A 13,330-nucleotide genomic window follows, 5' to 3' on the forward strand; every position below is an offset into this window, starting at 1 on the left:
ATATGATGGCCATAAAATCTATGCAGATGCAAACATTTTCTTCAGGCTTACTGACACACTGCGTCACTTCTTTCAGTGATGCATAGAGCTTTTTAGATTTACGCTTGTGTACTGTTAACTCAGCGACAGCTATTCGCTTTGCATTCTCATTTAAAACAGGACTTTTTATTTTTAAATTTAGTTCTTCATATGTAACATATGCATTTTTAGCTGGTTGGACAAAGCCAATAGAAGGGTAGTTTTCCTTGAAATATGTCCAAAAAAACTTCTAGGAAAGCCTTTTCTCAGTTCCTAATGTTGAAATAAGGAAACTGCGTTCTTTTTTAATGAACATGTCATACATGATTTTTAAATTCATATTAGCTGAAAAATACTTCTTTCTTTTCCTGTATAGTGATGTACTTTGGTGGGGAATGATTCTACATGGACCCTTAATTTAGACAGTACGGACCCAGGTATTGCATTTCCTGAAACGTTTTTTCCTCGGTTGTCAGTTGGTGTTTCATTTAGTTGCAATAACCGTTTTGGTTGCCATATATGTAGTTTGGCGGATATTTCAATCATATCTTTTTTCAGTGAAAACTCCAAGGCAATTGGATTTGCAACTGAAACAAGAAAAGACTTTATTGTAACAGTAATTCAATGAAAAAGATATTGGAGATAAGTAAATGACTTTGAGATTAGGTTTTAGTAGCCTAATATGTATTCGAAATACATACAAGATTAAATTATCAGTCAAATGGTATTTAAACCAAAATTTACAAATGAACAACAATGAATAACACAATATTTACTTGCAAAAATTTGAGCCTGGTTTTTTAGCGGGTACAGTTTTGTCAACCCAGTTTACGTGTTCTTGTCCAGCCACTTTAACTTCTTTATTATGTTCCTTTTATATTTGTCATCATTCGTAAAACCTTTTCTTTTCTTGTTGACACGCCATTCCTAATCTGAACCACTCATTCTAATCTAATTATTAAGCACAGTAAAGACGACAACAATCATCAATAAACAAAGCACAAAATTGTCTGACTAAACTCAGCTGTGAGGATAGTTGGAATATTTGCCACGCAGTTTTAACGCAGAAAGAGAACTTAACCTGGACTAGTTTCCTTTCTACAGTAAATAGAATATTGAAAGCGTTACCATGCCAATACTAATATGCGGACGTGTTTCCTTTTTGTAGTAAACGTTTCGTTTTGCTACTGGAAACAATTTTAATAAAATACACAAAATTCGTACATATTGGACATGATGCCTTTCTGCAGTTAGCGATTAATTTTCTCACTAAATTAATTTTTACTGTTCTCATTTAATTAACTGTATATATAGTACCAACTCTATCTTCTTATATACTAAAACGCTAAGCCCTTTTCTTGTCCACCACTTTACTCAAAAACCATATTAGATAATTAAAATATTTTTTCGGAATATTATTAGCATTACGTATGAGATTGTCAAGATATACGTTTGGTACAAAAATTCACTTCTGGTTTTGAGATGACCGGAAGTTAAAATTTACTTTAAGTTTTAGACCCCACAATGTATATATGGATCGAAAGGTCTCGTCGAGACGAATCTAAATATGTACTTCCGGTTGCGATCCGACACCGGAAGTGACCCGAAACGCGCATAAAACGTCAAGATAGAGCAAATCTGACACCGGATTCGTGATCAGCATGCAAAATTAACTGCTAAATGATATCCATGTCGACATTTGATGAACTAAAAATTGCTTTCCGGTTTTGAGGTCGACTTCCGGTTTCGTTTTTATTAGTCAAATTAATAGAGAATTCAACGTAGAGTTCAAAAATGTAAGTTCACGAAATTATCATTTATAGTTTTTGAGTTATTGATAAAAATATTTTTACTTCCGGTCATTGTATATATTGTATATTTTTCTCGCAAAATAAAAATTTCATTTAAAAAACTCGATGTCGAGTTGGTCCGCTAGTTACTTAATTAAAGTGTCAGTTGTTTGCTTGATTAATTCAATTTTGATTTTAACTCGTGTTTTGTATTAGGTGTTCATTTTTTGGTTCATGTTGTTTTTAGCTCTTAGTTTTTGTTAAAACAAAAACCTATGTACGGTGGTCTGATAATGAGGCATATATTGTAAGCCTTGAAACCAGCAGCCTAGAAATTCTTTAACAATAAAAAACTTACTTAAGATTATGAAGTTTGACTTATTTCCCATACACTACTATATCGAAAGGATTTACTGCAAATAACTTCTATTAATACTATAAAAAGAGAGTCAATTTAGAAAATAATTGTTTCATATTTTCATTACTAGGGCAATTTACTTTCGTACTTCTTATGCTGTACAGTACATTGTAGAGTGGACCATTGGCTGTCGAGTTTCTAGTAATAATTCAAAACAGTCGCAAATTCGTGAAATATATAAGCAAGAACGTATTTACCATTTTTGTCAACAGAACTTTTTTTTTTTCAGTTGAATCATAATGGATGAGTATGGTCTGGACCCATACGAGCAGCAGCTTTTAAAAGTATTTAATAGTCACGACAGAGACAATTGCGGCAGCTTGGACAGAGAGGGTCTCACGCAACTTTGCCAGACTCTGCAGCTAGATGAACACGGTCTTGATCTCGTCAAATGTCTGTTGAAGGATAAACGTACTCGAGTAAATTTTACAGACTTTAAAGATGCGTTGTTAGCTCTTCTCGGCAACATGCAAAATAATAAATCATCGGGAAATGATAATAATATCGAAGAGAAATCTTCACCTGATCGAGAAGTTTCTCCAAAGTTCGTCTATGGCTCTAAAAAGTACGGTAGACGATCTAGACCGAGGAATGAAGACATACATAAACTTGTCAATGAAGACGACAAGCCGCAAAATATTTCCGTGCAACGCTCTAACTCTAACACCGAAGTCTCTTCTAAGAAAAGAAAGACCAACTACAGACTACAGAGATGTACTTCTCTACCTGCCAATAACGATTTAGTAATTGACGACAAAAATTTAAATTCTCATTTAATATCCAATGACACGGAACTGATCTGTACTGAAGAAATGCTTCGAGAAGCTTGGAAGAAATTGGGTGTTGGAGAGGATGGTTATTTGAACCAAACTGAACTTATTTTAGTTTGTGATGCTATCGGTCTTCACAAATTAGCCGATGGAGTTATACGACAGCTCTCTGATAAGTTGACCGTGAATTGTGACCATAAGATAAGTTTTCAAGAATTGCTTACAATTTTACAACAGGATGACACTTGGTTTGAGGTCCTCAACCATACGATACCAACAAAGGATGTGGAATTAGGTGAGTACTTTTATTTTACCTTTATATATACAGAGTGTACCAAAAGTCTAGAAACGCATATTTATCTTTTAAATGGATGATCCGAATTGTACAAAATTTGATGTTTGCTATGTTACCAGATTTACCAGATTTTTCTGCTATCATTAGTCACTTTGGGTTTTTAAATATCAGTGCTAAATAGTTTTGAAGTAATTCAGTAAATATGAAATGCTTTGATTTTGACACGAATTAAGAAAACTATCAATAGCTTGACTTTTATTAAAAAGTTTTGTAAAATAAATTGTATTAATAACTAAAGCTGGCAGCTGTTTTATGTGTTTTTAAAAGCTCTGTAAAAAGATGGTTTTTAATGAAAAAGAACGAATCACTGTTTTAATGGTGAGGGGCTACGGCGATAGAAAAAAATGTTATAGTGAAGTAGCTAACTTGTCCAATTATACTTTCCCAAACTATTCTACTACCGATTAGGCGATGTTAAAAACAATTATAAAGCTTCTTCTTCTTCTATTTCTTGGAGATCTTTCGATCTGCTTAATACTGAAGCTGTCTCTGGTTAATTTCCTGGGAAGTAGATTGTCTTTTATCCCTCCATCTTTTAGGTGGTCTTCCGGGAGGTCTTGAACCGGGCGGGTTGTTTTCTAGGGCAATTTTTGGGAGTCTATTCTCATCCATTCGTCTTACATGATTGTACCACATCCTCTTACGCTGCCTTCCCCATATTACAATATCTTGAATTTTGCACTGCTCTCTGATGATTGTATTTCTCACCCTGTCTCTTCTTGTTTTGCCCACTATTGTTCTTAGGTTTTTCATTTCGGCAACTCTTAGCCTCTGTTTCTTTTTGTTGGTATCTTCGCGCACTTCTATGACATATGTCATGATCGGTCGTATGCAAGTCTTGTAGATTCTAATTTTACTATCTGCGCATATACGGATTGGACCAGACTATCTCCCACAGATATCCCGACAATGCGGATGCTTTGTTGATCTGACTCATTAGGTTTTTTACTGGGTCGTGTGTGTTTGATATATCTTTGCCCAGATATCTGAATTGCATCACCTGTTCTATGGGGTTGTTCTCTACCACTAACTTAAATCTGAGCGGATCTTTTACTATTGTCATACATTTAGTTTTGTTGGTAGAAATGGTCATATTTAGTTGGTGGCTTATTTGAAAGAGCTGTATCTTCTGATTCGGCAATAATTGCTACATTATCTACGTAACATACCACACCAATTCTTTTATTGCTCATTCTGTATCCGAGATTGGGAGATGTTACTTTGTTTATAATTTTGCTCATGAGTAGGTTAAACAAGAAGGGGCTTAAACTGTCGCCTTGTCTAATTCCTCCCGGTGTTGGAATATTTTTAGTGAATTGGTGTTCTGCTCTAACTTTGGTTACATTGTTGTTATTTAGGTTATGGACTATCTTTGGTATATTGGTCGGTGTTTTATTTTCTATTAATATATTTAGAATGTCTCCCAGGCGAACCCTGTCAAACGCCTTTGTCAGATCAATGAAGCAAATATACGCTGGCATGCCGAACTCTAGCTTTTTCTTTTATTTGTTTTATTATGAATACTGCATCTGTTATAGACCGCCCTCTTGTAAAACCCTGTTGTTCTTCAGCATTAGTGATTTGCCTTTCCAATTTGTCCTTAAGAATACTCGTGAAAAGTTTCGTTGTATTTAAGAGGGTTATTTCGCTGTAGTTTTGTGGACCTTGTGGACAAAAAACTGTGGAAGTTTTTTGTCCTTTTTTAAATATGGGGATTGTGATGCTCTTATGCCATTCCTCTGGTGTTTCTGTGTCGTTTAAGATTGTGTTAAATAGTTGTGATATTTTACTTGCAAGTTCAGGGTCATCATATTTTAAGAGTTCATTGGATATACCATCTGTTCCAGATGATTTTCTGTTTTTTAGCTTCTTGATCTCTGCTTGTACCTTTTCGTCATTGATTGTAGTACTTATATCTGCTTCGTATTCGTTTATATTCAGCGTTTCTTCAGCTCCTTAAAATGCCGTTGCCATGTCTCTATAGGTACTCCCTTGGTCTGCACGAACTCAACTGGTTTTTTCCTGTTCCGAAGCATTTTCCATACTTTCTTTTGGGCAGCATGTAAGTCGTAGTCCATGTCGCTAGTGAATTTAGCCCAATGTTCTCTTTTGATTGATTTTATTCTTGCGTTTACTTCGTTTCTTACTTGGACATATTCTGCGAGAGCTTCTTCCGATTGTGTGCTTTTATATCTCAGGTAGCATTTGCGTTTTAATTCAGAGAGTTCTTTTACTTCTTGACAAAACCACGGTTTGGTGTCGTTTATCGCCCTCGTGTTAATTTTCCGCTTTCCAATTGCTTCTTCTGCTGGTTGGTTGATGCATTTCCTGATTTTTTGCCAAGTATCTTCTACTCCCCATTCTGGTTGTAACTCGATCTCTTTTAGTTTGCTGGTAATCCTGTTCTCATAAAGGAGTTTTGTACTCTCTGTTGCTAGCGACTCTATATTGTGTTTTTCGATGAGCATTGGGGGTTTTCTGTTTCGTTGCGGACGTTCTAGTAGCATCTTGCATAAAACAAGGTTGTGATCGGTCCCCAGGTTAGCAGATCTTAGGGCTCTGACATTAAGTACTTGTGACGCTGTTATCACTCGATTTGTGATTATAAAATCTATCATTGATCGCTGGTCTCGATTATTGTTAAAAGTGTATTTATGTAAGTCTTAATGAGGAAAGTATGTGTTGTTGATGCATTTCATTTCTAGCGCAAAAGTCTGTTAGTGCTTCGCCATTTTCTTTAATTATAAAGGGCTTTGAAGAAACTGTAGGAGTAAAAATTATAATAAAACTTTAGATGCAATGCAGTTTCGTTCCACATACACCCTCACGCAGAGCTGCACAAATACATGATGTAGGTCATCTTCAGTCTTGCGTATATTACATAAGAATTCGTTTAAAACCTACAAAATTCAGTTTTTGCAAGAACTGAATTAGTCATCTTAGACTACGTAGATTACAGTTAGTGAGGTAATGATAAATAAAATAGTAACTGACGAGAACTTCGTTTGGAACACGATTTGATTTTCCTACGAAGCAATATTTACACTGTGTGGGAATGTAAATCGTCAAAATGAAGGTATTGGAGTGAGGTAGATCCACATTGGATGCGTGAAAACCATACTCCAAGACCACAAAAACTAAATGTATGGTCGGTTATAGTAGATACAGTGACGTAGTCAGGATTTCATTTCGGGAGGTGTCCACTCGTTTAAGTTTACCCCTTTCCTTTCCTGCTCGGTTCATAAAATTTTAAAAATTATTACTACTTTGAAACTTTTTTTTTAATTGGCCAATAAAACCGAAGTGACGAAAATAATTTTTTCCCAATTTTTTCTAGATGTTTAGGAGGGCTATCCAAACCTTTTCTCTCCTAACTTCTTTGTAATATATTAAAAACGGAACGTCATGGAATAAAATACCTATTTTACTCAAATAAAAAACTATTTTTATTTTAGTACTTTTTTGTAAATGTCTGGTCCACATGTTTGGTCCACTCAAACAAGAACTGAGAGGTCATAACTTTGACGACGACGATAGTGTAGCGCACATTAATTCTTTAATGAGAGATTTAAAAAAACTTTGTAGTAATTGTGAAAAACCTATGAATAAAAAAGAGAAAGAGAATATAATATATAGAAATATTAGGTGTACATATTCAAAATTTTATTTATCGTATCAATAAACATTCTAAAGCAAACGTCTGATTTATTAATATAAATTGTTAAAATAAACTGATCAATTTTTATTTATTTTTACAATTACCGTTTCAGATGGCTCTCTTTTACACCAGTCCAGTGAATGTCTCTTCCCAGACTCCCGCACGTTCCATCTAGTAACATTGGGACCAGACGGAAACGGAATGATTAACACAGATGATCTGATCGAGATGTGGGAGAGCGTTGGAATACATTCGCCCAAGGAATTGTTACACGAGTTAGGTTTTAACTGCAGGATGGTTAACATTTTGGATTTGGCCGATGTTCTGGACAAGCAAACCAAAGGGATTACTGAAGCGACCCGGAGTGATTTTCAAAGTCCTCACATCGCTTTACTGCAGGTAAATATTGAGTTTTAGTTGACACAATGAAAACAATTATTCGATAACAAATTCCATCGATCCGTAGAGGTCTTTAAATATTTATTATATGTCGTGTGAACCGCTTAATATAGTTTGAACTTTCTCTAATAAAAACCTAAAGGTGCCCAAATATAAATTATTCATAGCTTTATAAATTTAGAGATATTGGACTCGAAAATAAAATAATATTTATACTAATGTAATTTTTTTTGTTTTTAGGCCAGTTTAACCCTTTACCAATCCGAAATAAAAACCTTCAAGAATCTCCTGGAGCAAATGCACGCCGAACGTGAAAAGCTAAAATGTCATGTAACCGACGCCAACAACAGAGCAACTCTTCTGGCTCAAGAAGTCGATGACAATCATTCCCGAATGGAACAGAACACTTTAAATCAAGTCAAATTGATAGAGCAAAGACATTCCGATATTTTAAAAGAAATCACAGCTCAGTTTACCAAAGAAAAAGATCATATCTCAACCATCAATCAAAGCCTGGAGGACAAGATCTCGACTCTAGAACAAGAAGTCAGTAAACTTAAGAACGATCTCTCGATAGCTCAGAAATATTCCTTGAATGTAGAAAAGGAGAACCAAGGTCTGTCGTTAAAAATCGCCGAGTTAGAAAGAGACAGAAGTCTCCTTAGTGGCCAGATAGATGTCCTCGAAAACGAGAAGCTTAAGTTAAACGAAATGGGTCAGGAAGAGAATAAAGTGTTGATGGCGAAACTGACTACGTTGCAGATGGAGAATGCTCAGTTGAAGGATAAAAATGACGAGATGGTGTCGGAGATTGAGAGTTTATCTAACAAGGTAAGTGTTAAGTTGATAATTGACCATGAAAATTATTTTAGTCCAGTGTAATGAACAGGTTGAAAATTTGAAAATCTTAATTTCCGTAAATAATATGAAAAATTGTAACGACGGGTCAATTTTCCTTCCAAGCGGAGACTTTTAGCGAATATTGTTACGGTTAAGGGTATTTAACCAGTAAATTTTATAGCAAGTTCAAATTTGTAATGAGGTGATGATATCTTCTTTACGTGCCATCTCCGCGACAAAGGTTGGCAATCATCACTGCTATTCTAACTTTTGACAATACAGCCCGAAAGAGTTCAGTTGAGCTGCATCCAAACCATTCTCTGAGGTTTCTCAGCCAGGACATTCTTCTTTTACCTATATTGCGCCTTCCTTGAATCTTTCCCTGTATTATTAATTTTAGGAATTCATATCTGTCACCACGTGTTATATGACACAGATATTCTAGTTTTCTTATTTTGATGGAATCCAGCATCTCCCTGCTTTTCTCTATTCTTCTTAGTACTTCTTCATTGGTTATTATGTCTGTCGAGGAGATTCTCAGTATTGTTCGATATGTCCACATTTCAAATGCTTCCAATTTATTGAGACATTGTTTATTTAAAGTCCATATCTCCACACCATATAAAAGAACAGAAAATACATAACACTTTAGTACTCATTTTCTAAGATTTAGTCTGAGTCTCTACAGCATAATATTTATTTCATATTATTGAATGCACGTCTAGCCTTTTCTATTTTACCTCTCATTTCTTTGGTATAATCGTTTGTTTCATTAATGTTTGCCCCTAAATAGTTATAACTCTAAACTCGTTCTATCGTCTTATTATTTACGTGTAGATTGATCTATTTAATATTTTTCTTTGATATAACCATGAATTTTGTTTAGTGACATGTATGTTTGTATTGTATGTATTTTGGTATGTTTAGTGACATACCAAATTCTTCACTTGCTGCAACAACCTTATCTAAAATTCTTTATAGATCTGTAATATTTTCTGCTATTAATATTGTGTCATCAGCATATCTTATTTCACGTATGGGTAGGCCATTTATTTTTATGCCTGCTACTTCATCTTCTAATGCTTATTTGAATATTTCCTCTGAGTGTGCATTAAACAGTGATGGTGACAAGACACAGCCCTAATACCTCTTTTGATTTTTATTTTATTAGTTTTTAAGTTATTTATTCTTATGACAGCTTCTTGTGCATAATACAGATTATATATTATTCTTATATCCCGTGTGTCGATTTTCTTTGTTTTCAGTAGTTTTATTAAGGGATTTTGTTTCACTGTACCGAATGCCTTGTTATAATCTAGAAAGCAGACATAGATCAATCAATCAATCAATATTCTTTATTTCATTTGACTTTTACAAGTATTGAAATGCGTCAAATACAAGCTATAAATAAGTAAAAACTATAAGTACATAAAAGCAGTTAACATAAATACATATAAATTATACACAAAAACATACAAATTGTTAAAAAGATGCCTGCAAGTATTCCTCTAACGAATAAAAACTGTTTACCAGAAGTAAGTCCTTAACTGTTCTCTTAAATACATAAATATTTGAATCTTTAACATAATTAGGTAATTTATTATACAAACAAACGCATGTTGGGTAAGGACCCTTGCCCACAACGGTCAAGTGACGAACAGGGGTCGCCAAATCATTTCTGTGACGAAAATTGTAGCCACTCATTAAGGAAACATCATTTCTGTTAATAAAATTGCATCTATGTGACTACATAAACAACACAACTAAAAATATACAGCGAAATTACAGTTAAAATATTTAATTGTTTAAAAACTGGTCTACAGGAATCCAAGCGCCTTCTAAACGTCATTGTATGAATAATTTTTTTATGAAGAACAAGCACCTCATTAATTCGCGAGCAATTTCCCCAACAAACTAAGCAGTATTGCAAAATTGACTGTACATGAGCAAAATAGTAAAGTTTTAAGAGATCTAGGAAGAAAAAATTCCTAAGTTGCCATAGAACATAACAGTGCACAGACAATCTTCCATCGAGCAAAAAGACAAAAGAGGGAATCTAATCGTTATGAAAAGGAGACCAAAAAAGTGGCCTCTGATGGCGGACATATCCGGAAATGCGAATCCGCCAAATTTAAATTTCATGACACTTCACAATAATCATACAGTGGTGTAGGGGTTTTAATTTATCTATTTATTTGTTATATTACATAATATTAATATTACATAATATTAATACATATTACACTTAAAATACATTTTTTAACACTAGAACACAATAAAGTTTTAATTAAATAATAACAATAATAGTCTAAAATGTGAAATAATTGTTAAAAAACTTCAATACAAATACAAATAATCTTTCATGTGACAGTTGGGACAAACAATAACATCAGCAATAACATAACCCAACTAAATTTGATTTCTTAAACAAGGAAAGAGCCTCTCTTTCCTTGTTTAATGTGGCCTCTCAAGATGGCACTTGCTGTCTAACAATATTTTTGCCCCCACTACCTTTACATTCCCTCTTTTGTCTTTTGCTCGATGCAATCTTCCCACTACATAATCAACGTGAGAGCTCCAAGACAAATTAGAATCCGGGTAAACACCTAACAACTTAGTAGAGTGGCTATTTACCACTGACCCATTGTCAAGTTTTACTAATGGACTCATCTGCATAGTAGAAGGTGAGAAGGTTACCATATTGGTCTTTGATCCATTTAGGATTAGGGCATTATTTAAACAGTAATGAGTCATACTTTTTGCAAAACAGTTTGCTTTTTGTACTACATGAAAAAAATTATTGGAATTTAGCGCAACTGTGGTATCGTCAGCAAATTGAGTGACATAACAGCCTGATTGACGTTCCATGTTTTCTACTCGAACATTTATTGCATCAGAAAAATTATCTAATGGATTCCGAACCAAACATGTTGAGCTATCGTTTATCAGTTGATTTAAATCATTGACGAAAACCAAAAATAAAAGAGGGCTAATGATACTTCCCTGTGGAACTCCGGAGAGGACACTTTCTTCTGAAGAAAATATTATACACCCATTCACATTGACCTTAATTTTTTGAAACCTTTCCGATAAAAAGGTGTGGATCCATTTTAACGCAGTTCCTCTAACACCACTACGATAAAGTTTTTCCAGCAGTATTGGATGATTTACAGTTTCAAAAGCTCGTGCTAAGTCAAAAAACAAACAGATAACTTTATTACCCTTTACTATTTTATCAAAGTTCATAAAATATTATTGCACAGCGCTAGTAGTGCATCTTGCACACTTATACCTTCACGGAAACCAAATTGAGACTTTTCTGTAATGTTGTGCTTGTTAATATACGAGAGGAGATGTGTATGAAACAGCAGTAAATCTGCAAGTACCATTTTTGTATTTTAATCAAACACCATCTAACCAGACAACAAATCAAATGTCATGCCTAAACCAAATACCTATTCCAACCCAAATAGCTATACCAAACCAAGTACAATTTCCTAGTCAATCAACTGCACAAAATATTCATAACACTCAAAACCCTATTCAGTCCCAATACACAACAGTATCCACAAACCCTCAATGCTCACTCTCATCATCACAAAACATTAATAACTACACGGATAGCGATAGCGACGTAGAACTTAACGAAACAGAAAACGAAAATAAACATCCTTGGCAAGAAGTTGGCAATAAGAGAAAAAGGGTGAAAAGACAAAAAACTTCAGAAATTCCCAACCAAATCCAAACACAAAACAGATTTGATTCCCTCTCAAAAGAAAATCTAGATGAACAAACAGACAATTTATTAAATACACCAAACACAAATATAACCAAAAAAGATCCCTCACCGCCACCAATCTATATTTATGGAGTTACTGACTATAGTGCTATGATAGCAAACCTTTATTACACCAAAACCATTTCAAATAATACAGTAAAAATTAACCCTACAAACTCAGACACCTACAGGAGACTCATACAGCACCTTAGAAAAGAAAACATTGTACATCACACTTACCAACCGAAACAAGAGAGGGCCTATAGAGTTGTCATAAGAGGATTACATCATTCAACACCCACAGGAGATATCTCGCATGAATTAAATAATAAGGGTTTTAAAGTTCGCAACATAATTAATGTTAGACATAGAGTTACCAAAGAACCATTACCCTTATTCTTTGTCGATATAGAGCCAAATGAAAACAACAAAAACATATTTAACCTGCAAGTTCTACGAAACTGCATAATAACAGTAGAACCACCTAGAATAAAAAATACAATAGTACAATGAACAAGGTGTCAAAAATACGGGCACTCAAAAGTTACTGCCTGAGGCCATTCGCCTGTGTTAAATGCGGTGGATCACATGATACAAAAATCTGCAAAAAAGCACGCGACACACCAGCAACATGTGCCTTATGTAATGGCAATCATCCAGCAAACTATAAAGGATGTGCTATATATAAAGACCTAGTAAATTCGAAAAACAAAAATATAACAAGCAGCATTCCTATACCTAGAGTTGCAAGCCTAAATAATAATAACAATAATGCTCACCACATACGCCAATCACATGTAACATATGCTCAAGTTGCAGCAACTAATACTTTTTCACAAGACAACAACAATAATTCAGACCTTTCAAATAAACTTACAGAATTCCTCAACGAATTTAAAAATATGTTTGCACAATTGATAAACCAAAACAGCATGATACTAATCATGCTTACAACAGTGATAAATAGAACGTCGTAATGGCTAACTCACTTAGAATAGCAGAGTGGAACGCAAATGGTCTAACAAACCATGTGCAAGAAATTATACTATTTCTAAAATTAAACAAAATAGACATCCTACTTATATTTGAGAGTCACACAACTGAGAGGTCTTTTATAAAAATTCCACACTACTCTGTCTATTACGCAAACCATCCAGATGGAACAGCCCATGCTGGTTCAGTTGTAATAATCCGTACAGCTATAAAACACTACGAACTTGCTCCATATATCACCAACAAAATTCAGAGTACTATCATAAAAGTACAAGCGCTCACCTTCCCATTAACAATAGCTTCTATCTACA

At 34.3% G+C, this 13,330-nt stretch overlaps 1 protein-coding gene across 1 annotated transcript in view; it reads left to right on the forward strand.

Annotated features, from left to right (window-relative positions):
* The window catches only part of Nin (blastoderm-specific gene 25D), a 74,190-nt gene that overhangs the window by 9,083 nt on the left and 51,777 nt on the right, over window positions 1–13,330 (forward strand). The window contains exons 2-4 of the mRNA XM_072532255.1: window positions 2,456–3,291; window positions 7,122–7,408; window positions 7,649–8,239. Of these exons, the coding sequence (XP_072388356.1) occupies window positions 2,466–3,291; window positions 7,122–7,408; window positions 7,649–8,239 (1,704 nt within the window). The 5' untranslated portion in view covers window positions 2,456–2,465. The remainder of the gene's footprint in view (window positions 1–2,455; window positions 3,292–7,121; window positions 7,409–7,648; window positions 8,240–13,330) is intronic.

This window comes from Diabrotica undecimpunctata, chromosome 5 (genome assembly GCF_040954645.1).
Source record: "Diabrotica undecimpunctata isolate CICGRU chromosome 5, icDiaUnde3, whole genome shotgun sequence".
Taxonomy (NCBI): domain Eukaryota; kingdom Metazoa; phylum Arthropoda; class Insecta; order Coleoptera; family Chrysomelidae; genus Diabrotica; species Diabrotica undecimpunctata.